Raw genomic sequence first — 22,780 nt, 5'->3', positions numbered from 1 at the left:
TGAGTCCAAGCAAACAGGGCTTGTGGCGCTGATGCCCCACCCCAGCCCTCCTGTCCTCCTCCTCCTTCCAGGCTGCCCCTATGACTTCGTGTCTCTTGAATGGCTGCAGCAGTGGCTGGATGAGTCGACTCCCCCCAAGCCCATCGATAATACAGCCTTCCTGTGCCCGCACGGAAAGTTGCACCCGGACAAAATACCCACCGTCAAAAGGGTCTCTGAATATGTTGCCGACTACTTCTACAAGAGATATGGAGGAGGACCCAGACTGACAGGTAAGCCAAGCCCCAGAAGGGAGCATGTCAAGCTTAGCTCCTTGCAACCTTTGCCTCCTGCATCATTTTGTGATGTTAGAGGAGCTACCAGTCACGATGGCACTGCTCTGTCTTCACGGTTGGAGGCAGTAAATGCATCTCAATGCCAGTTGCTGGAAGCTGCAGGAGGGGAGAATTGTTCTGCTTGCAGGTCTCCAATAATGAGCACCTGTTTGAGAATAAGAGACGGGATTGGGCGGGCCATTGGTTTCATCCAGCTGGGCTTTTATGCTCTTACTAGAGTTGGTTTATTGTTGGTTTATTGAATTTATATCCCACCAATTTCTCCCAGGAGCTCCACAACAACCCTGTGAGGTAGGTTAGGCTGAGAGGCAGTGACTGGCCCCAAAGCTCACGCAGTAAGTTTCACGGCTGACGGGGCGGGATTTGAACCCTCTCCTCTAAGGTCCTGCTATTGCCACACTTGAACCACTCCACATTCCACCAGCTTTTGCAGTTTCTTTAGCTTAGCAGGCAGCTCCCAAGGAGCACAATGTTTCCTGGAATGGACATGTGAGCAACGGGAGCCACTTATTCCTTATGGAGTCTGTCCTGTGGCTGGGGCAAAACAACAGTGTTTAAATGGGGCAATTGAACCAAGCTATTGGGGGTGATAAAAAGTGCATACTACTGTATTTAGAAAGAGAGGAGGTGAATGGACAGGTTAACAACAATAACCACACACCCTTGAAACCTCTTCCTGTTGATATTGCCTTCCAAGTGGCAGAGTGCCAGCAAAATCTATTTTGCAGCACATGTGTTAACCTCCAAACACCTACGCCACACTCTCTTCTGGTCCCATGCCCTTCTGCAGCTGGGAGAGCTCTTTGCTGCCCTGGCTGGTAAGCTCACATTCCTCTCAATTATGCCTCTCCCCCTCCCAAGTTCGTGCCTGCCAGCTGCCGTTCTCAGGGCTGAATCTCGAGATGAAAGCTGTTAAACCCGGGAGAAGCTGATTCGCAAAGGCTGAGAGTGAATCTGACACTCTCAGACTGAGGTTTCCGCTTTCCATAAAGCACTTAGCCATCCCTCTCCTCCAGACAGGAATGTTTTTAATTGCCACTTAGTTATAATAGCATTTATAAACTACCAACTCGTTTTTTTTAAAATTGCGTGTAAGAGTGTTAAAGCATCTCAAAGAGTTCTGTCCGGTGTTGGTCCTACTTTATGTAGAGCCACTGACATTAATGGCTACAGCTAAGTTAGGTGCATTCATTTTGATAGGTTTGCCTGGAGTAAAACTTAGTTGGAGGTGCCCCAGAGATACAGAACAAATGACCCACGCAGAATCAGACTAACTCACTAATCACGCTTGGCAATATATGCTTTGCAGCAAACGTCAAAATATTGACACGATAGAGGTGCTTGCCTACAGTGTTCCCAAGTGCTGGTGCCGTTGCGCTGAAAGCCTTAGTTTGGGTAGTCATAAACAATGTTCTCCTCTGTGGGATGTGGAAGGGGCACTGGTAGCTGTGAAGGGCCGCAGCTCAGTGGTGGAGCATCTGCCGGGCAAGCAAAAGGCCCATGTTCAATCCCCATCTCTAGGTAGGGCTGGGAAGAGACACTCTGCCAAAAGCCCTAGACAGCCACTGCTGCCAGTCAGTGTAAACAGTACCGAGCTAGATGGAGCAATGGCCTGGCTTGGTATAGGGCAGCTTCCAATGTCCCTATGTCTCCCGTTCTACAGGCAGGAGAAAGGTTAATTGCTTGTTACAACCGGGGAAATTTAAAGGGTCTGATAAACATGCCCTGATGGCAGCCTTAAAGAGGGGAAAGGAAGCTGGATGAAGCAGGACTTTGGGTTTGGGGTGGAGGAGGCTGCGTCCTCGTCTCAGCTGCTTTAGATCTAAGCCCTGCCCTATGGAAGGACACTTTGTCCAGAATGCACAGCAAGGGATATTGTAATGAGGATGATGGCGATCTTTTTGCTCATCTCTTCCTCCTCAGTCAAAGCACTCTGCAGGGACTGTGTGGTGGAGAGGTGCCGAGTCCTGCGGCTGAAGAGCCAGCTGAACGAGGACTACAAAACTGTCTCCAACTTGCTGAAGGTGACCGTCAAAGGGTAAGCAAGTCGCCCTTTCAAGTGTTCAGAGAGTGGCTGTCAGTGGTGTGTGTTTGTGTGTGTGTGTGTGTGTGGCGTACTTTGCTGGAGACATTTTTGTAAAGAGCAATTGGCTTTGAAAGCAATAGCTGCATTCATTTTATTTAAAAGCATTTCTAGGCTGTTTAATTTTTAAATGTATCTGGGGAAAATTATATGTCTTTGCAAGACCTCTGAAGCAACTAATAGATAATTTCTTCATGTGCAAGATTTGAACTGCAGTCCTTCCCAGTGGTGGATTGACATTCCAGCCATTGGTGCCATGCCAGACACACAGCCGCAGAACCAGAAAGTCGAGTTAGGATAAGTGGAATAAAAATGAAAGATGAGTTTGACTCGGTATGGCCTTGATTTATAGCGTTTGTTAACAATAGTACAGTAAACTCCCTTCCGTCTCAGTCACAATGGCCACTGGAGAAATTATCCCAGTGGATGGGAGCTCAATGTGTTATGTAAAAGATTTCCCAAGCCTGTTCTGTGTTACATGGATGACTGCATATGTGCTTGAACACTTTGTGCTTGGTAATTGTTTTAAAAATTTCCAGTGGACTTTGTATTAAAGAAAAAGATCTGCAGAGTGAGTTGCCTCTTTGTCTCCTTTCAGGAACGACGGGTTTTGGGTTGGGAAATCGTCATTGCGGAGTTGGCGCCAGCTGGCCCTGGAGCAGCTGGATGACCCAGACGAGGATGCCGATCAGAGCAACGGCAGGATGAACGGTGATGCCAAAAGCAAAGGTAGCCTCCTGTCTCTTGCCTCCCCACTCCCCCTTATACGGACACACACGTCTTTGCAGCCTCCCTGCCTAGCATTGGGGCAAAGTCCTGCCTGCCTTCCCATCGCAATGGGATGATGGCCGGACTCAGATGCTGTTAAATCCTGAGGAAAGGGTTTGCCTGAAGGGCCTCAGCTCACGAGGGGCTCCACCGTTTATCCTGTACTCTTGAGCTGGTGAAATCTGGAACATGGAAACCCTCAAGGATGAATTATTATTATTATTATTATTAGTAGTAGTAGTAGAGCATGAAACTCTTAATCACAGGGTCATGGGTTCAAGCCCCATTTTGGGTGGAAGTGATCCTTGTGGTCTTTTCCAACTCTGTGATTCTATGAATTATTATTTACACTAGGCCCACGTTAACATATATTCTTATTTGATTGCAGCTTTAGGCAGATTGCAAATAGATAGATAGATAGATAGATAGTGGAGACACTTGCTTACTGGGCTCTGGAGGCTCCTGCAAGATCTTGTGGAGCCACCCAAAGGATTTTCCTTTGCAGAAGCAGCTTTTAAAGCCCTTTGCCTTGCTTTACAGGGCTCTTAGATATTCGCACAAGGCCCTGGGGTATGTTTCGGCAATATCTTGCAGAATGGTTAAGAAATCTCGCAAGATCTGAGGCTGCAGGGGCAGTTCCAGGGGTCATTCTGACTTTGCCTAATTTTGCCTTTGAGCACAGATCCCTAGAATGAAACCCCAGCGCAAGCTGCAGGCCTACAGTATTTATTTTACTGCATTTATATCCCACCCTTTTCTGTGGGGAGCTTCAAGGTGCCATACATGGTTCTCCCCGCGCTGTCCTCATTTCATCCTCCCAGCAGCCCTGGGAGGTAAGTTAGGCTGAGTGGCAGCAAATGGCTCAAGGTCCCGCCCAGTGAGTTCCATGGCCAAGTTAGGGATTTAAGTGCGGTCTCTCCCCAGGTCATAGTCCCAACAAGCATTGTTGTCCAGCAATTAGTTTTACTTATTGCTCCCCCCCTTTCTGTGTGACACATGAGTTAAGATCAGCCTTTGAGAAAGGACTTTGCTTTATTTTATTTTTCTCTTTTTGTTTTCATTTAGATCAGCCTTAATAAAAAAACAAAAAAAAATCTACCTTTGAGAGAGGACTTTGTATATATTTCCTTCCTTCCTTCCCTCCCTCCCTCCCTCCCTCCCTCCCTCCTCTTTTTAATTTTTATTCAGATTAGTTTGGTTTTTTACAGTGAAAAAGTTTCAGTAAAATTTTATGGAAGGAAACAAAAACAAACTACGGTTCTTATGCATGGCCCACATAGGATTGTAAAGTCAGTTCCTTGATCAGTCCCCTAATGCGTGACTCACTGTGGATATCAGATCTCTTCACCTCTTTCACAAGACTGATAACAAACAAGTTGGTCCTCAGCATCACAAGTACATTCTAAAAGACAGCACAAAAGGAGAAAGGGACTGGGAGGGAAAAGGAAATGCGTGAACCGGCGGCACCAAAATGGCGGTTCTTACAGTGATCAGCTGGAGTAGAAACAGTTCAGAGACAGGAGCAGTTGAGTGGCCACCTGTGTCTCGGGAATTGTGTGGCAAGTGCCTCTAAATGCCAGGAAGCAAACCCTGTTTACCTGAATCCATTCCTTTCACCTGAGGAGGCCGTTGGGAGCACACAGTAATATAAACCTCCGCATCTGCTGTGGCTTGTTGTTAATTAAACATTGCCCTTCATCCAAAGATCACAGGGCGATTTACAACATAAAAACACCAAATGCATAAGAATAATAAAAAACAGTAACACGCCCCCTCCCCTCCCAGCACAATAAAAGGCCTTAGATTGCTTAACAGCCCAAAGGCATGTTTGAAGAGGGATGTTTTCACCTGGAAACTAAAGATCTGTAATGAAGATGGCAGACGAACCTCTCTAGGAAGAGCACCCCACAAATGGAGCCATTGCAGAAGAGGCCTGTTGTTGTTTTTTCCCTGTTCTCACTCTGTGGCATCCTCTCCTTGCTTTCCAGATGACTCCATCACTGAGAAGCGGGAGGAAGAGGACCTGAAGTTCAACGAGGACATCATCTGCCCCCATGGTGAGGGGTGGGGCCGGGGCTGCTTTTCAAATGTCCGTTTGACTGACTGATTCCATTTCTGTACTGCCCTTATTCTGATGGGCGTGCAGAGCAGCGAACAGCATGAAAATGCAATAAAAAAACCCTCACTTCTAAAAATAAAAAAAATACAAAGCAAGTACCAGCAGCTGAAATTTCAGCAAACTTATCTTAACATATATGCCCCACTATGTACTGTATTTATTTCCTTCCTTTCCTCAGATAAGCTTTGGGTGGCATGTGTAGTTCTCCATCCACCTCTTTGCAATGTTCTCATCACAACCTACAAGGCAGGTCTGATTCAGAGAAAGAGACTGCCCCAAGGAAACACAATGAGCTTTCCTACAGCTAATTGCAAATTTGAACCTAGGCCCTTCCCTATTTTTAGCCCCATTGCTTGAACCGCTACACCCTACTTAGTCCAATACAACAACAGTTTCCAATGGGGTAGGAAATCTCCAGGGCTTTCCTATAAGGGTAAAACCGGCCTCCCTAAAATACCCATGTGTTTCAGCAGGGTGGGGAGTGAGACAATTCTTAGTGCTCAGAAAGGAGTGAGAGGACTTCCAGTTCGCATCCTGGGCCGCTCCCTCCCCCTGACACCAGGAATGCAGAATCCTGGATTTTACTGATAACACCCAGATCGGATTAGACAGATTCAAGGCCACGATGGCTCGTCTCTGCTACCTGGGTTGGAGGCAGCAATGCTCCTGTATCCCAGTTGCTGTAGACCGCAGGAGGGGAGAGTACTGTTGTGCTCCAGTCTTGTGTGCTGGTTTCCCCACAGGCATCTGGTTGGCCACTGGGAGAACAGGATGGTGGACTAGATGGGCCACTGGCCGGATCCAGAAGGCTCATGTTCTTTTGAGAGAAGGTGCTCCCCCAAGGATGCCAGCTTGTAGGCCCACGCCATTTTCTGTGGCTGTAAAACGAGAGAATCTCACATACAAATGCCTCCTGCTCCCATACCGCTTTTATAGCTGGGTTGCGTTGAACAAGACATAATCTCAGAGCGAGTGTTTGTTCTGGAGGATACCCTTCAGAAAGGTAATTTGCTTAAGAAGTCAAGGCTCATGTGCTTGCCTCCGCATATGCCATTGCTTCTGGCAATTAGCGAAGCCTAAGGAAGCCCTTAGTGTGCTCCTCTCCCAGGTCTCAAGCAATTGCAGGTTCAGCGGTCGCGTTGGCCCCCGTTTGGCACACACCCATTTCCTGATGCTTGGGTCGCCCCTGGAGCAGGAGGTAAAACAAAAGCGTATTCTCCTCCTCCGCCTTAATTGCCAGCTACGTCTCCATAATGGCCCTGTAACCTTAGAGACCGCACAGAAAGAAGCTGTGCTGGAAAGTGGAAGGCCTTCTTGAGATGATGCGGCTCCTTACCAAGCAAGTAGCAAATTATTAATGTGCAATGGGCCTTTTTTTTTTTTGCAGGCTCCCTGCTCTGCAACGGAGGCAGGAATAGGTGTGCTCTGCAAGGAGCCCTCAGTCCTGGGGGGCAGGAAGAGGGGGAGGCTGGTCCTGGCTTGCATCCAGCGGCTTCATGTGGTGGTTCCTTCCTCTGTGAGCCTCGGATGCTGATGTGTTTTCTGGTTAGAATAAGAGCAGGGTGGGAAGGGATACCTAGGAATAGGCTGGATCAGGCCCATCTAGTCCAGCATCCTGTTCTCGCACAGTGGCCAACCAAATGCCCATTCTGGGAAGCTCACAAGCAGGACCCCTGAGCCACAAGGGCAACTCCCCCCTCCTGTGTGGTTTCCAGGAGCTGGCATTCAGAAGCATTGATGCCTCTGGCTGTGGAGGGCAGAGCATAGCTCAGGCATCCCCAAACTCGGCCCTCCAGATGTTTTGGGACTACAGTTCCCATCATCCCTGACCAGTGGTTCTGTTAGCTAGGGATGATGGGAGTTGTAGTCCCAAAACATCTGGAGGGCCGAGTTTGGGTGTGCCTGGCATAGCCATTGTGGTTGGCAACCATTGATAGCCCTGTCCTCCATGAATTTGCCTGATCCTCTGATTTATAAACCATCCAAGTTGGTGGCCATCATGGCATCTTGCGGCGGTGAGTTCCATAGTGAAGTTACTTGGTGTGTGAGAAGGCCATCCTTTCATCTCTCTTGAATTTCCTAAATACCAACTTCATTAGATGGCCCCAGCTTTCTGCTTTGGTGCTACTTTCCCTTAAAAACCACAAGGAGCAAGCCTTATACTGAATCAGACCATTGGCCCATCTTAGCCGAGTGTTGTCTACACTGACCGGCAGCAGCTTCTCATGGGTTTCAGGCAGGAAAGCTTTCCAAAGGAAGATTACAGTCCCTTGTGGTACTGAGAAAGGACTGGTTTTTAAAGGAGCAAAACAAGCTGTCTTTGTCTGCGCCAGTGTCCCCCAAACTTGGGTCTCCAGCTGTTTTCGGACTGCAACTCCCCTCTCCCCCAGCAATCAGGGATGATGGGAATTGTAGTCCGGAAACAGCTGGAGACCCGAGTTAATAATAATAATAATAAATTTTATTTATACCCCGCCCTTCCCAGCCAAAAAACCGGGCTCAGGGCGGCTAACACCAATTAAAATCACAGCAAAAAACAAACACAATCAATTTAAAATAACAGATTAAAATACAAATTTAAAAATTCAATATTAAAACTGGTCTCATATTCAAAATAACCCACCAATAAAAGAATGAAAAGAATGAGTTGGGAAACAACTGACTGACAGCAGCTTCTCCGGGTTTTCAGACAGGGAATCTTTCTCAGCCCACCTGGAGTTGCTGCCATTGGGGGTTGAACGTGGGGCCTTCTGCTCTCCTACTTGAACCCATGGTCCTTCTCCACAGAATGTTCCTCTCCTGCCCCACTGCTGTCTGGCAACTATTCCTCCTCCTGGGGGACTTGTCAGAAAGCATGTGTGGGGAAAGGTTAATGCTTTGAAAACTGGTCTTCGGGGTGCTTGGTCTTTTAATGGAGCAATTTGGACCTGAAGTGTTCTCACCCACCTGCCCCGGGATTCCTGCCAGCTCCGTGAAAGAGGAAGCACGCACCTGAAAGCTGCTCAAAAGGGAACCTCACAATTGTTCCATATTAAAAAGCAACATCCATTAGGGACCGTTTGGCTCCTTCAGACTCCCGTTTGGCGGCTGACTCCGGGGAGTTTTATAGGGGGGGAGGGGTTCGAATTGAAATGTGCCTCTTCTTGCTCAAGTCAACTGCATTTCTCTGGTGGTTTTCTCCCTTCCCGCAGGCAACCTGTGCATATCGGAGAACGAGAGGAGGGTGGTCTCCGGAGAAGCCTGGGAGAAGCTGCAGCGCTACTTCCGGAATGCTCCTGAGTTCCCAAACAGCAAAGACTCCTGTTCTCAGTGCAAGGTGGCAGACTCCTCTTCATTGGAGGTTTTTAAGGAGAGGCTGGATGGCCACCTGCCATGGATGCTTTAGTTGAGAGTCCGGCATTGCAGGCGGTTGGACTAGATGACCCCCGGGGGTCCCTGCCAACCCTACAATTCTGTGATTCTATAAGGTTGTCTGGGTTGCATTTCTCCCACCTCAGACGGAGTGTTTCTGGGGCATTCTCTGTGTCCGAGAATGCCCCAGAAACCCAAACACTAGAAAATTTTGCAGGCAAATGGGCCCTTGTGTGGTGTAGTGGTTAAGAGCCAGTGTGGTGTAGTGGTTAAGAGTGGTAGACTCGTAATCTGGGGAACCGGGTTCGTGTCTCTGCTCCTCCACATGCAGCTTCTGGGTGACCTTGGGCTAGTCACACTTCTCTGTAGTCTCTCAGCCCCACTCACCTCACAGAGTGTTTGTTGTGGGGGAGGAAGGGAAAGGAGAATGTTAGCCGCTTTGAGACTCCTTTGGGTAGTGAAAAGCGGGATATCAAATCCAAACTCTTCTTCTTCTTCTTCTTCTTCTTCTTCTTCTTCTTCTTGTGGGGGCAGGGGAGGTGTGACAATGCCTGCAGGACAGTTCTGGGTCTGTTTGCGCTATGTAGGAACCAGCCCTAACCAGACTCATTGGTTCATGTACCTTAGTATTGTCAACACTGACTGGCAGTATCCGGGGCTTTCGTCCCTGGAGATGCCAGGGACTGAACCTCAGGCCTTCTGCAGGTGCTCTGCCACTAAACTATGGTGCTTAGAAATAAAGCAAGTGCTGATTTAGATGTGAGCATAAGAAACTAACTTAAACTGATTACAGGTGTTGGTCTGCCATAGTCGAAACAAAATTTAAAAAATCCTTCTAGTAGCACCTTAGAGACCAACTAAGTTTGTTCTTGGTATGAGCTTTTGTGTGCATGCACACTTCTTCAGATATCTGAAGAAGTGTGCATGCACACGAAAGCTCATACCACAAACTTAGTTGGTCTCTAAGGTGCTACTGGAAGGATTTTTTTTTTAACTTATACTGAGTCATTGGCTCAACCTAGCTGAATGTTTCCTAAGACTGCTCCCCACCTCACAGTCCCCGCAGCCAAAGAATCACAGGCACCGTTGCCACAACCCTTGACTTCAAAGCAGCGCTTCCCAAAGTGGGTGGTACCACCTTTTTGGGGGGTGCTGGGATTTTCTAGGGGGTTGGCGAGAGACCAGGGCGCAGCAGGGATATGTTGGCTTATCGATATGACTATCGAACTGGTATCTCTGGAGCAAGTCCATCAGTATTGTTGATTTCCTTAAACGAAATACCAGTAGATTTAACTGGATTTTGAATTAATGTGCAATTAATAGTTCCTTAGCGGGTCATGCCAACCGCTGTTCTGAGTAATGACTTTTTATAGGGTAGGAAGCACTGGGGATGAGTTTATGGAACCAGGGACCCCCCCCCCAAAGTTTGGGAATCAATGCTGTAAGCAAAAACATAGCAACCCCCCCCCCCCCGTTTCTTTTGATCAGGATGGAGAGTGACTCCTGTGTGTGTTTTTCTGCAGGTTCTGGAACGGGAAGGGGAAGAGAATGAGGCCCTCCACAAAATGATGGCTGGCGAGCAGAAGGCATCTCTCCCAAACCTCTTCCAGGACAAAAACCGGCCTTGTCTCAGCAGCTGGCCAGAGGTAGGAAGTTCATGGTAGCAGGGTGGGGGGGTGTGTGTGTCTCAGAATGCACATAGTTGCAGGGGCAGAGGTTACTTATGGTCACCTTCTTGTCAATGTATGTATGTACACACACATATATATCTTGTATGTAGACTGCTTAATCATCAAAAGCCTCTTAAGTGCTTTCACGATGGCGACTGGTAGATGATGGATTGTTTCCGTCGCCAGCCATACTCAGAGCAAACATATCAACCTAGTCCTTTGGAACTCTCTGCCTCTAGAGAATCTAGCGGGTGCCTTCTGCCTTCTGTGTCCATTTTTAAACACCTGCTGAAACCACTTCTATCCTGCCAGGCCAATGCAGGCAATCAAGAAGTCATCCTTCCACAATAGTTAACTGAGTTCTATTCTTTAACGTGTTTTTTTATTGTATGGTTTTATTTTTTTAGTGCTGTAAGCCGCCCCCACCCCACCCCACACACAGACAAACAGTTGTTGTTGTTGTTCAGTCGTTCAGTCGTGTCCGACTCTTCGTGACCCCATGGACCAGAGCACGCCAGGCACGCCTATCCTTCACTGCCTCTCGCAGTTTGGCCAAACTCATGTTAGTAGCTTCGAGAACACCGTCCAACCATCTCATCCTCTGTCGTCCCCTTCTCCTTGTGCCCTCCATCTTTCTCAATATCAGGGTCTTTTCTAGGGAGTCTTCTCTTCTCATGAGGTGGCCAAAGTACTGGAGCCTCAACTTCAGGATCTGTCCTTCTAGTGAGCACTCAGGCCTGATTTCTTTAAGAATGGATAGGTTTGATCTTCTTGCAGTCCATGGGACTCTCAAGAGTCTCCTCCAGCACCATAATTCAAAAGCATCAATTCCCTTCATGGATCACTGCCTTGTCGTGGCGAAGGGGCTTGAATTACTCAGGGAAGCTATGGACAGGTCAAGATGGACAGGTCATAGTGGAGAGTTTGGACCAAACATGATCCACCTGGAGGAGGAACTGGCAACCCACTCCAGTATCCCTGCCAAGAAAACTCCATGGACAAAGACAACAGACAAACAGTTAGGCGTGCAAATATTTTTGCAAATAAATCTGGTTTAATAGACATGGCTCATATTCATTAACTTCAGGGGGTCTACTTTGTGTAGGACTTAGTTGAATACAACCCATAACAATAAGACATTATTTAGGTTTATAAATTGCCGTTCACTCAAAGTTCCTAGGGTGGCTTGCAGATGACGCAAAACAATGCAGTTTGGGACCAAATAAAAACCACCTAAATCGATTTAAAAACTACATAGGGGACAGGCATGCCCCCACTTACATGCATCCACTCGTGCGCAACTGCATTTACATGCGCCACCATGAAATAAACTCTATGTGCAGATTCCGGGAACGTAACCCTCGCTTAAGTGGGGGGATTCGTGTATATCAGTCAGGGGTTTCACCTCTAGCGCCAAATGGTTTTCCCTGGGAGCTGCTTCTCGGCCGCATTGTAGAGATCCAGTCAGCAGCCTCCAAACCAGTTCTCTATTTCTGCACTACTGGGCAGTAGTGCCTGTGGTGAAGATCATTAACCCACAGTTTGTGACTGTCCTTGAACACGCTGTTCTCTGGGCAAAGGATAGCCCTAGGGTAAGTAGTTAACACAGCTTGTCCCTAATATATTTTGGGCTACAACTCCCATCAGCCCTGGCTGGTTTGATGGAAGTTGTAGTTGACAACTCTTGGAGGGCTCCAGGGCAGGTAAGATAAGTCTAATTGAATGCCCAGGGGCGGCATCACTGCCTGCAATGCATTTAGCCTCCCCTAAGTAAACCCACAAAACCAAACTCCAGGCCGTGGTTACAAGTGATTGTTTACAGCCTTCTCAGGAATCCTGATGAATGCTGCTTGGCTTTTTCTGAAAACTTTCCTCTGGGCAGCAACTTTTAAGCGATGGTTTCGGGGGCACGACTTTAAATCAGCGGGGGAAAGGCTGCCAGCGGAAGCAGCCCTTGGAAGTCTTCCTCTTTTCATGCCCTCCACATAACGTTCTGCAGGGGGACAAGGAACTCTCTGAAAGTCTGAATTTCACAAAAGCTGGCAAACTGTCTTTCAGGAGGTGGACGAGCTGTACGTCGTCTCAAAGTTCTTTGTGGAAGAATGGAGGAAATTTGTGAGGTGAGAAGGCAGAGAGAGAGAGTGTGTGTCTGGCTGCTGGGCCGGACCAAAGGCCCACATGACCAGCCAGATGCCATTATAACTAGTGGATGAAACAGCTTCTGTTTCATAGCCCCGGATCTCCCTTGCTAATCCTTCAAAACGGGCCTTCTGCATGCAAATAGGGACTCTGCCACTGAGCTTAGAGACCCTTCCCCTTTTTATTAGAGCTGGAAGTTCTACTCTGCTTCCACCTGACATGTTCTCCCTCTTTCTGGTCTGGTTAAAATAAATTGAAAGTAGCAACCCTACTTCCTTGCTTGTCAGAATGGCTTTTGCTATGCAATGCCTGCCATCTCTGCCTCTTCTTCTGACCTTCAACCAGGCGGCCTACACGTTGCAGCCCCGTCTCCTCGGTCGGGAACCGGGATCTTCTCTGTCCACATGGCGGCCTGATGTTTACGTTTGCCTCCATGACCAAAGACGATTCTAAACTGTGAGTTGCTTCCGTTCAGTAGTTGCATCTTTTTCAGGTATTTTTTTGGGGGGTGGGGCAGGATAAGGGGTGGAGGAAGTGAGGTGGGTTTGCATGAGTTGCAGTTAAGCGTGCAGTTGCCCAGCATAGGAACGCAGGAAGCTGCCATCTCTACCGAGTCAGATCCCTTGGCCTTTCTAGAATAGAATAGAATAAATCTTTATTGTCATTGTCCCCTTGCGGGAAACAACGAAATTCCTCGGTTGCTATATCAACTCAAATAAGGCACTCCACATAATAATTTAAAAATACTAATAAACACAGTACAATACAGGACAATATAACAAATAAAATAAGATGACTTCAGAATACAGAGTTTCCATTTAAGGCCAAAATTGCTCTAGGAAAGAAACTGTTCTTGAGACGGCTCGTTCTAGCTTTCATTGTTCTGTATCTCCGTCCTGATGGCAGAAGCTCAAAGATACACTGACCTGGTTGCGATGGGTCTCTTGATATGTCTAATACCATTCTGTGGCACCTGATGGTATAGGTACGTTCTAAGGTAGAGAGTGAACAGCCAATAATACTCTCTGCTGTTTTGATAATTATTTGCAACACAATCCTATCCCGAGAAGTGCAGCTAGCTCGGTATTGTCTGCACTGGCAGGCAGGGTTATCCAGGGTGTGAGGCAGGGACCTTCCTCCCCCAGCTCCTACATGCAGATGCTACGTGGAATAGAACCTGGGACCTGTGAGGCAGGTGCTCTGCCGCCGATCTTAAAAACAAAGCAAGTTTCTAGTCCTCTTGATTCTGAATACATTTAAATAGCAAGCAGCCACCTCTGGAATGAAGGCTCATGTGGGCAACCAACCAACCAACCAGGGTGGTGTATGCTTAGGCTTTTCAAAAGCACTTCTTTAACTGGGATCCCCTTCCCTGCTGCTTTCAATGCACGTGGTCTGGAGTGTTGCGGGAAGAGGGAGGCCGCCCTCCCCTTTCCAAGTTAGGCAGCATGTTCTGCTTCTTTGCACAGTATAGCTCTGATATGGCCCAGCGAGTGGGAGAAGATCCAAAAGCTGTTCGTGGTGGACTATGCCATTCGAGTCATCCGGAGGCAGCCCGCGGACGCCAGCCCCGAAGCACCGCTCTTCATCACTGAACCTGGTGAGTAAGCAAGCAAGTTTCCTCCGTCTCCCCCCACCTACAAAAAAATAAAATAAAAAATCACTGGCTTGTGCAAACTCCACACTACGTTCTGCTCTTCCCACTCGGTGCTGGCATTCGCTTCTTTCTGCAGGTGACTGCAAGCTCAGGAATTCCACTTTTATTTTTAGATGACCTGCAGACATGCCCGACTGCCTGGGCTGTGTTCCATGCTGAGGTTGTGCACAAGACTATTAACTTGCATTATGTGAGCGTTGGGCCAAAAATTATTTCAGGCAGCTGCTGTGCTTCAGAGATGACAGCTCCTGCCCTATCCCTGTGCTTTGGAGACGAAACAAAGACTATTTCACATATAAGCTGCAAGCGGGTTTTTTTTGGTAAAATTTCTAGCGGCTTTAGAATTTTATATTTTATAGTGATTTTTCATTGAGCTTTTCGTGCGACTGACAATACAAATGACACCTTAAAATGCAAAAAAGTATAACTAAAGGCAAATTCAGAATTGATGAAATACAGGATGACAAGACGTCATAAAGGGATTTCTGTACGTACCCAAAACACACTTCAGATTTGATATGCTGGTTTCCTGTTATTGCAGCTATTCCGTTATTAGTTGTTTTTCTACATCCTTTATTACAGGAATCAAATGGTAATGGATAACAATAATATGAATATGAAGTTATACAATCCAGAATATACTGTATGCTGTAGGATTTTGGTATTGCCTCTGTGTTGTAAGCCATATTGAGGTAGCATTATTATGAATTCACGATGGAGTGGAAGGTTTGCAGACTATGAAGGACTTGCTCACAAATTTATTGACAGCTACACGAATTATGATAGCTAGGAAGTGGAAGGGGCAAGCAGGATATAAAATGGAAGAATGGTATAAAGAGGTGTGGGGTGTAGCTATTAATGATAAATCAGCATGTGCCATTAACGTAAGAAAGGGAATACACAGGAGAAATTAAGGAAGGTGTTTGTAGAATTTGTACTGTTAAAATGGAAAGGGGGTCAAACCATCACAAGAGGTGTTCAAATTTTGGGAGGTTGGATAGTTACAATGGAATGGTCTCGGTGGTGGGGTGCACATTTTTGTTCTTATTTATTTATGATTATTACATTATCAAAAGAAAAAAATAAAAATAAAAATAATTACATGAAGAAGAAGAAATGAAGATAACCTCTGAATGATCTGTACTTTTTTTGTAAGTAAATAAAGGCTTTTGGTTGTTCTTGGGTTAGTGACATTGCCCAAAGTGCTTGGTCTTTGTAGAAACAGACCCCGCTGGTAGTTCGTCAGTCTTTCTCCTTTCTTTGCTCCCCGACCTTCCAGAGCTGTGCTCAGAATGCAGAGAAGGGCTCTTGTGCCAGCAGCAGAGGGACCTGAGGGAGTATGCCCAGGCCACCATCTACGTGCGGAAAGTGGTGGACAACAAAAAGGTAGACAGGCTCTCTCCATCCCACCCCTGCGTATTCTTCTGTGTGTGCTCTCTCTCTCTCTCTCTGCTTCATAGTTCTGGCCTAATCCCTCCTTCCTTCTCTGGCCTTCATAGAATCATAGAGTTGGAAGGGACCATGATAATCCTCTAGTTGAACCCCCTGCAATGCAGGAATCTTTTGCCCATTGTGCTGCTTGAACCAGTGAACCTGAGATTAAGAATCTCATGCTCTACCAACTGGTATCCCAGCCTTCATTGAGTTCTCTGTTACAGCACAATCCTGTCAGGGCCACCATCATAAGGACTTCAGGAACTTCTTAGATGAAATGTTGGGAAGGGACTGTTGAGCTGCAATGGAAACTCCATGGCCAATGGCAGTATATCTCTGAACAGCTGAGCAGGGAAGCAAACGAAAGGTTTTTGTCAAGCTTGTGTGCTTCCCTGGTTGGAGATGGAGTCTCAAGCTATAGGAACGTGGGAAGAATTTTCTCTGGGGCCAAACCTGGGGCCTTCTGCTTGCAAAGCAGCTGCTCCTTCTCTCGTAAACAAAGCCAGATTTCTAGTCCTCATGGTTCTGAGTAAAGGGCTGGTTTGAATAGGATATTTCCTTATAACTTATGCTGAGCCAGATCGTTGGGGTTATCTAGGTCAGTATTGTCTACACTGACCGGCAGCAATGACTCTCCAGGTTCTTTCCCAGCCTCAGTGGGAGATGCTGTCAGGGATTGAAGCCGGGACACTGAGCCTCAGCCCTCCCCCAGCTTTATATGGTCCTGGGGGGGAGCTTCAGGGAGCTGCTGAAAGATGCCCACCCACCCCAGGAATTCATGATGACTCTCTCCTCTGCTGACATATGTCCTGGTGTTTCCGCCAAGGTGCTGGGAACCAGCTGATCACAGCAGAATATTAAGTCCTAGTGTGGGAAGGTCACAAGATCCTGTTGAGCAGGCTTCGGCAGAGGCTTCATGCAGGATCCTTTTCCTCTGCTGCTGCTGCTGTTGCAGAAGTCTAAGGGCAGAGGGGTTTGTTTGTGTTGGGGAACAGAGCATGTTGAAGGGCAAACTGCATCACCTTGGCCAGCATAACGGAACGGCTGCAATCGGGCTGGTTCTTGCCAAGGGTTGGTCTTGGCAGGGAAGATCCGATTTAGGCTTCCGTGCCGTTTGTTAAGAAATTTTTGACACCTAGGGAGCAGGGAGAGAATTGAAAGACGGTGTCATTGGATGCAATGGAGGGGAATGCAAAGCAGTCAGTTTGGATAAACAGGCCATCGCTAGAAGATCAGGTGCACTTGTGGGCCTTTGGTGTTGCAAGATCTTATCTCAAAGCAAGTCCTCAAAGCTGATTAGGCTTCACATTTTGTAGTCAAATACATACATCTCTATTTCTCTCTCTCTCTCTCTCTCTCTCTCTCTCACACACACACACACACACACACACACACACACACACACAGAGAGAGACTCAGACATATACACAGATACACACACACAGATTTCTCCTTGCCCAATCTCAAGGTAGAGACCAGCATCTACCCGCAGCCTTATGACGCAACTCTCATGTTTTTGAGCCTTCTGTGGCTGCAGTGAACTCCCGACAACCTCTGACTTTGAGTGCCTTTTCCTTTTTTCTAAAGGTGACTCACAGGTGTGCTGTTTTCCTTTCCTTTGTTTTCCTTCTGCGTCTGATGTCATATCCAGGTCATGAAGGACGCCGCCCCAGAGCTGAACATGAGCAGCTCCGAGGCAGAGGAGGAGCGAGAGGAGGCCCGTCTGGAAGGGGAGCAGGATCCAGATTTTAACCAGGTATGTCCTTGGTCACCGTTTTTTTTGTTTTGTTTATGATCATATGTTTCCCCTCCTCCTCCTGGGCCTCTGTGGATTGTGAACTTGCTCCTCATCTCTGCACCCTGGAACCACTGAAAGCAAGTGGTCGAAGCACATGATTTGAGGCCAAACTTAAAAGCATGTGCTTAAACTGCGGAACTCTCTCCCACAGGAGGCAGGGGTGACCACCAACTTGGGTGGCTTTAAAAGAGGATTGGCTCTGCCGTACCTCCACAGTCAGAAGCAGCAATGCTTCTGAAGACCAGTTGCTGGAAACCACAGGATGGGAGAGGGCTCTGTGCTTGGGTCCTGCTTCCTGGCTTCCCATAATGGGCACCTGGTTGGCCACTGTGAGAACAGGAGGCTGGACTAGCTGGGTCCTCTTTGGCCGGATCCAGCCGCAGGGCTCTTCAGTTCTTAAAAATGTGTGGCCAATTCCGGCTGGCTGAAGGTTCATGGGACTTGAAGTCCGACAGAATCTCAAGGGCTACACACAGATTCCCCAGGCCTGGTATTGCGGTTCAATAAAGCCTCTTAGATAAGAACATTGGGGGGGGGGATTTTGTTTGCTAAGTCAAGAAACAAACCTGCCGCTCTGGCAGGTGAGTCCAATGAACCGCCTTCCTGCTTCCAGGCCAACAGCAACACGAAACGGCAGAAAATGTCGCACCCAAACTACATAGTTTACCAAAAGCAAGGGATCCGCCGGAGCACGCGGCACAGGAAGGTCCGCGGGGAGAAAGCCCTCCTAGTGTCTGCGAACCAGACGTTGAAAGACCTGAAAATTCAGGTGAGGCAGACTTTGCCCTGAGCCCTGGAGGTGGCTTGCCTGAGTACTGGCGGTCGGCGTGGGGAGGCCTCCTTCCTCCCCCAAAGCTACACTTGGGCATCCATAGAATCATAGAATTGTAGAGTTGGAAGTGACCTCCAAGGGTCATCTCGTCCATCCCCCTGCAATGCAGGAATCTCAGCTAAAGCATCCCTGACAGATGGCCGTCCAGTGGGAAAAGAGAAAAGGTGATGCTCACCTAGATGGTTCTCTGATCACTCTTTTAAGATCTGTGTCCTTCTTTCCCCCCTCCCAACCGAAGTGAGAGTGCGGGGAGCAGAGGAATGCCCCTTTGGCTGTGGGTTGGGGCTGAAAGGGACAAAGAGGAGGTGACAGATCGGGGCAAGAGAGGGAAAGAAACGGAGGAAGCAGCATGCCTCAACTTTTTGCCGTGAGGAGAAGCACTTGGGTGTTGTATTTCTTAAAAGCCATCTGTGTTTGTTTTGCTGCCCGCAACGGTTGCGCATCCTGCACCTCATTTTGGCACACAGATCATGCACGCCTTCTCCGTTGCTCCTTTCGACCAGAACCTGTCGATCGATGGGGCGATACTCACCGACGACTCGGCAACGCTGGGCAGCCTCGGAGTCACTCCAGAGTCCGTTGTTTTATTAAAGGTAAGCCAGGAGAGTTGTTTGCCGGTAGGTGTGGCTCTCCTTCCACCAAAATATTTGTAGCAAGGCCAGTGGTTGTGTGCTGCAATGCAATCTGGCTCTCTCTGTGCCGTAACCTTCCGGCCTACCTACTTTTCACCAGGAAGTTCAGGGGCAGGGACCATATCAATGGCTACTATCCACAATAGCAATGCTCTGTCTCAGCTGTCGGAGGCAGCAGTGCTTCAGAATATTAGTTACTGGGAATCACGGGAGGAGAGCGTTTCTGTTGCACTCGGGTTCTGCTGATATGTTTCCCGTTGGGGCATGTGGTCGGCCATTGTGAGAACAGGAGACTAGGCAAAATGGGCCGTTGGCTTCATCCAGCAGGGCTGTTTGTATGCTTTTATGTTGGCTGAGCAGGGGCTGATGGGATTTGTAGACCAACAACACTTTGGGGGTTACCAGTTACCCCTTCCTGCATTCATTCATTCATCCATCCCTGACTGGTCATAGTGCCCGCCTGGGGCCTGGTTTTGGCCTGGGTTCAGATCCCTACTTCCCTCACCAAAAGGAAGCCAAGAACACAATACCTTAACTTGTCATCCCTTCCGCCCGCCCCGGTCTGTAACTCATTTGGATCTTTGGGCTGCCTTGATCTCCTTCAACTTTAAGGCAAAAAACAGTGGTTGAGGAAGAGCCACCGGAAGTAAGTGCTGGTTTTGACTTCTGGGAGGAAAAGATGGCTGGCTAGTGGTCAACTGCTGCAACTCCCGTTGACAGAGATAATTAAGCGGACCAGCCCCTTTCCTGTCTGAAGCTTTTGCAGACACTTTTATAAAAAGTCAGTATGGATCAGCCACCCTAAACCCTTCATTGCCACAGCTGTGAGCAGTTCAGGCCAGGTTCCCAAAAGGGGACAAACCATCTTGTTTCTTTGTTTTTATTCTGGATCTGGAGTGTTTGGCCTGGAAATGTCGTCTGGTGACATGGAGCAGAAGGCCTTGTCTCTCTTTTGAAAGCGCAACAGCCAAATTGGCTTAACAGGGCTCCTCTTCTCATGTCTCCCTTTTCCCCTTCTTCCGACAGGCAGATGAACCAATTGTGGACTATGCAGCAATAGATGATGTTATGCAAGGTAAGGAGAAGTTTGCTCACACACCCTCCTCTGGAATAATCCCCGATTCTTCCCGTCCAGTCATTTTTACCTCTTGGAGCAGGGAGGCAGAAGGTGGTAACTGGAGCAAAGGGTCCAGTCTGAGGCTGACTCACACAGTTGTCAGAGGGTGGGGGTGGGAATGAGACCCTGGCCAACCCCACCCACCCCCCAAGTGCCAGGGAAAGCTGCCAAGAAGGCGTTATTGAAGCTTGTGGGGAGCTGTAGCTCAGTAGAGCATCTGCTTGGCATGTTGAAATGCCCAGCATTCAGTTGGCATCTCCAGTTGGGACTGAGAGAGTCTCCCTGCCTGAAAACCTAGAGAGCCACTGTAGGCAATATTGAACTAGAAGGGCCCAAGGGTCTAACTCTGTACAAGGCGGCTTCCTCTGACCCTAACCTCCACACCTCTGAATGTGCCTTGACCTGTTTGCTTTCCTTTGCAGTCTGTATGCCCGAAGAAGGATTTAAAGGTAGGCTTTGTTTTCTCTTCCCTCCAGCCTTATTTTTACCTGCCACCGCGTTTTGCTCTCTTCTAAGCTTTCTCCCCACCCCCACCTCGCTTTTCCAAATTCCCCCCTCCCCCTTCCATTTACTCTCCAGGTACCGGTCTCCTTGGACACTAATGTTTTCCGACAACTGCGCCAGCAGCAGAAGTAACTGTGGGGTGTAGGGAGATGAGTTTGGGCTCTGGCTGGGCATTCCAAGAAAGGTGGACTTCAAAAAGACCAGCCAGCTGCCCAGCCCCCTTCCTGGAGGTGGGACTCCATTCTGAAGGGCCTTGGCCCCCTCACACACTTGTGCTGCAGGAGAGAGAGAGAGAGAGCTGTTCTTCCGAGGAGAGCTTCCGGCCTAGTACAACAGAGATGGAGCATTGAGCAGCTTCAAGGCTGCACCTCTCCGTTTCCCCCCTGCAGAGGAAGAAGGGTCAGCTTGCTGCAGCATCAGATCTTCCCCACCTCCCCTCCTGCGACCTTCATTTCTGGATCTGCTCTTTCAGCGAAGCAGGTGTTCGGCTCCCTGGCAGAGCTCTTTTGGGAACTTGCAGGGTTTTCTGTTTCCAGTAGCCCTTGGCTTCCTCTGGCACTTCATAGGTATGCCCCCCAGGATTGAACAGCCTGCAAAATCCCTTCCTGAAAGCCTGAGGTTTGGGGTGGGTATGGTGAGAGAGGCACTTATTCAGTCTGTTATCAAAAAAAAAAATGCTCTCTTGTTTTGTTTGGTTTTGCTTTTGTTTAAGACTTCACTTCCCACATATTAAGATGGCCCCTGATAATTAATCATAGTGAATTTTTCTCGGGAATAACTTTTTTTTGGACCACTTTCTCTGTTGGAGGGAAGCCCCAGTTTTCAGCCCTATAGACTTCATGCCAGCTTGACCCAGTCGCCCAGGGGCTCGTGAGACTTTGGTGCGGGTGGAGGCAGAGTCTCTCCCCCCCCCTACACACTTGCCTGCCTTTTTCATCGGGGTGGGGGGCAATGCACAAACCCTTCCTTAGACCTTCTGACACATATCCAAAAGGGCTTTGAAAAAAAATGATGGTGGTCCTGCACAACCGTTGGGGGAGCTTTAGCATTTTGAAAGGGTGTGACAAACTCATTTTCCCTTTTGTAACAGCTGTAAATTTGGCGGTCCTACTATGCTATCTCAATTTCCCGTTCCGGGGAAGGCAGGAGAGGGAGGTTGCAAAATTGGCGAGGTTTTCCAGCTTGGGGCTGTGGGAGTGGAGGGTGTTGAGGCTAGTTCTGGGTCTACCTTTGTGCTGGCTTTGGATCCAGTGAGCAGCCCTGGGTCTTTCTTTTTAAAGAAGCAAATTGTGGCGCTGAACAATCTTATTCTTTCCCAAGGTAAAGAGTTAACAGTAATAATTCAGTCTGCCGTTATGAGTGCTTTATGGAGCAGCCTGCCTTTCTCTCCATCTCCATCTCCTCCTCCTCCCTTTCAGAAGCCAGGCCCAGAAGTGGTCTTAATTGTTCTAGATGGAAAGCAGCGATGCATAGACATCTAGCCCCTGGGAGCTCTGATATTTTTATTTTCCATTTACTTCCCCCACCACCTACCCACCCCCCTTTCCGGGTTTTGTAATATTTCCTTGATGTGGGGGTGGGGGCGGAGTGTGTCTTAATTCACAAGGAAGACTGATCGACCATGCTGTGTGCTTGTATATATGTGTGCATACTGAGAGAGAGAGAGAGAGAGAAAGATGGAGACTGACACACGAGTGATGCCTAAATTGTACCAAACCACCATTTTTGCCGGTCGCAGCTGAGCAGAGGAAATGGGCTCTAGCCTCCCTCCTCATGCTTGGGGCCCTCTTCTTCGTCCACCCTTGCAAAATGTTTTTGGACTAGTTTTCAGAGCCTTATTAAAAGTGTGTCCACATGGTCAGTCTTACCTTATTTGTACTGTATTGCATATAAAGCGTGTGTGTGTTTTTTCACTTGCCTGCTCAGGTATTTTCTTTTCCCCCTGCACTTTATAGATTCCTTATCAACCAGTCATGACAACTTCTTTCTGTTTTTCTTTTAAATTGTGGTTAAGAGCTACACACACACAAACACACACACACTGTTGATTGTCAGCCCTTATGCTGGCTTGACTCGTATCTCACGTGAAGATACACCGGTGAAGCTTAAGGCATTGAAGCTACAACTTCCCTGCTTGTCCCCCCCCCCCAAATTGTTATTAAATTCATTTATTCCCCCTCACACACACCACCAGAGAATTTATGAGGTAGCCTCAGGCATTGCTCGCTGACAGAATTTAGCACACTGAAGGTTGAACATTGGAATAAAAACCACAAAGCCTAGTAGTGAGTTATGTGTGAGCTCCAAGAAACGGCAGGCTACTTTTTGAATAGTATATTGT

The 22,780-nt window shown here is 48.0% G+C and overlaps 1 protein-coding gene across 5 annotated transcripts in view; it reads left to right on the top strand.

Moving 5' to 3' along the window:
- USP48 (ubiquitin specific peptidase 48) overlaps window positions 1-22,349 on the top strand; it is a 37,409-nt gene extending 15,060 nt beyond the window's left edge. For 3 of the 5 annotated variants that reach the window (XM_033159389.1, XM_033159391.1, XM_033159392.1), the window contains 16 exons: window positions 72-272; window positions 2,259-2,373; window positions 3,017-3,147; window positions 5,175-5,243; window positions 8,497-8,645; window positions 10,180-10,302; window positions 12,385-12,446; window positions 12,811-12,921; window positions 13,935-14,065; window positions 15,402-15,508; window positions 17,208-17,312; window positions 17,968-18,123; window positions 18,654-18,779; window positions 19,845-19,893; window positions 20,358-20,384; window positions 20,515-22,349. In XM_033159389.1, the coding sequence (XP_033015280.1) occupies window positions 72-272; window positions 2,259-2,373; window positions 3,017-3,147; window positions 5,175-5,243; window positions 8,497-8,645; window positions 10,180-10,302; window positions 12,385-12,446; window positions 12,811-12,921; window positions 13,935-14,065; window positions 15,402-15,508; window positions 17,208-17,312; window positions 17,968-18,123; window positions 18,654-18,779; window positions 19,845-19,893; window positions 20,358-20,384; window positions 20,515-20,537 (1,685 nt within the window). In that variant the 3' untranslated portion in view covers window positions 20,538-22,349. Of the gene's footprint in view, window positions 1-71; window positions 273-2,258; window positions 2,374-3,016; window positions 3,148-5,174; window positions 5,244-8,496; window positions 8,646-10,179; window positions 10,303-12,384; window positions 12,447-12,810; window positions 12,922-13,934; window positions 14,066-15,401; window positions 15,509-17,207; window positions 17,313-17,967; window positions 18,124-18,653; window positions 18,780-19,844; window positions 19,894-20,357; window positions 20,385-20,514 lie in introns of those variants that run through there. The other 2 variants (XM_033159390.1, XR_004427259.1) reach the window with 2 other exon arrangements.
- Window positions 22,350-22,780: the final 431 nt, after the last annotated feature.

Source organism: Lacerta agilis, chromosome 8 (assembly GCF_009819535.1).
Source record: "Lacerta agilis isolate rLacAgi1 chromosome 8, rLacAgi1.pri, whole genome shotgun sequence".
Classification (NCBI taxonomy): domain Eukaryota; kingdom Metazoa; phylum Chordata; class Lepidosauria; order Squamata; family Lacertidae; genus Lacerta; species Lacerta agilis.
The sequence above is the reverse complement of the archived record's forward strand: the minus strand, read 5'-3'. Positions and strand labels throughout refer to the sequence as shown.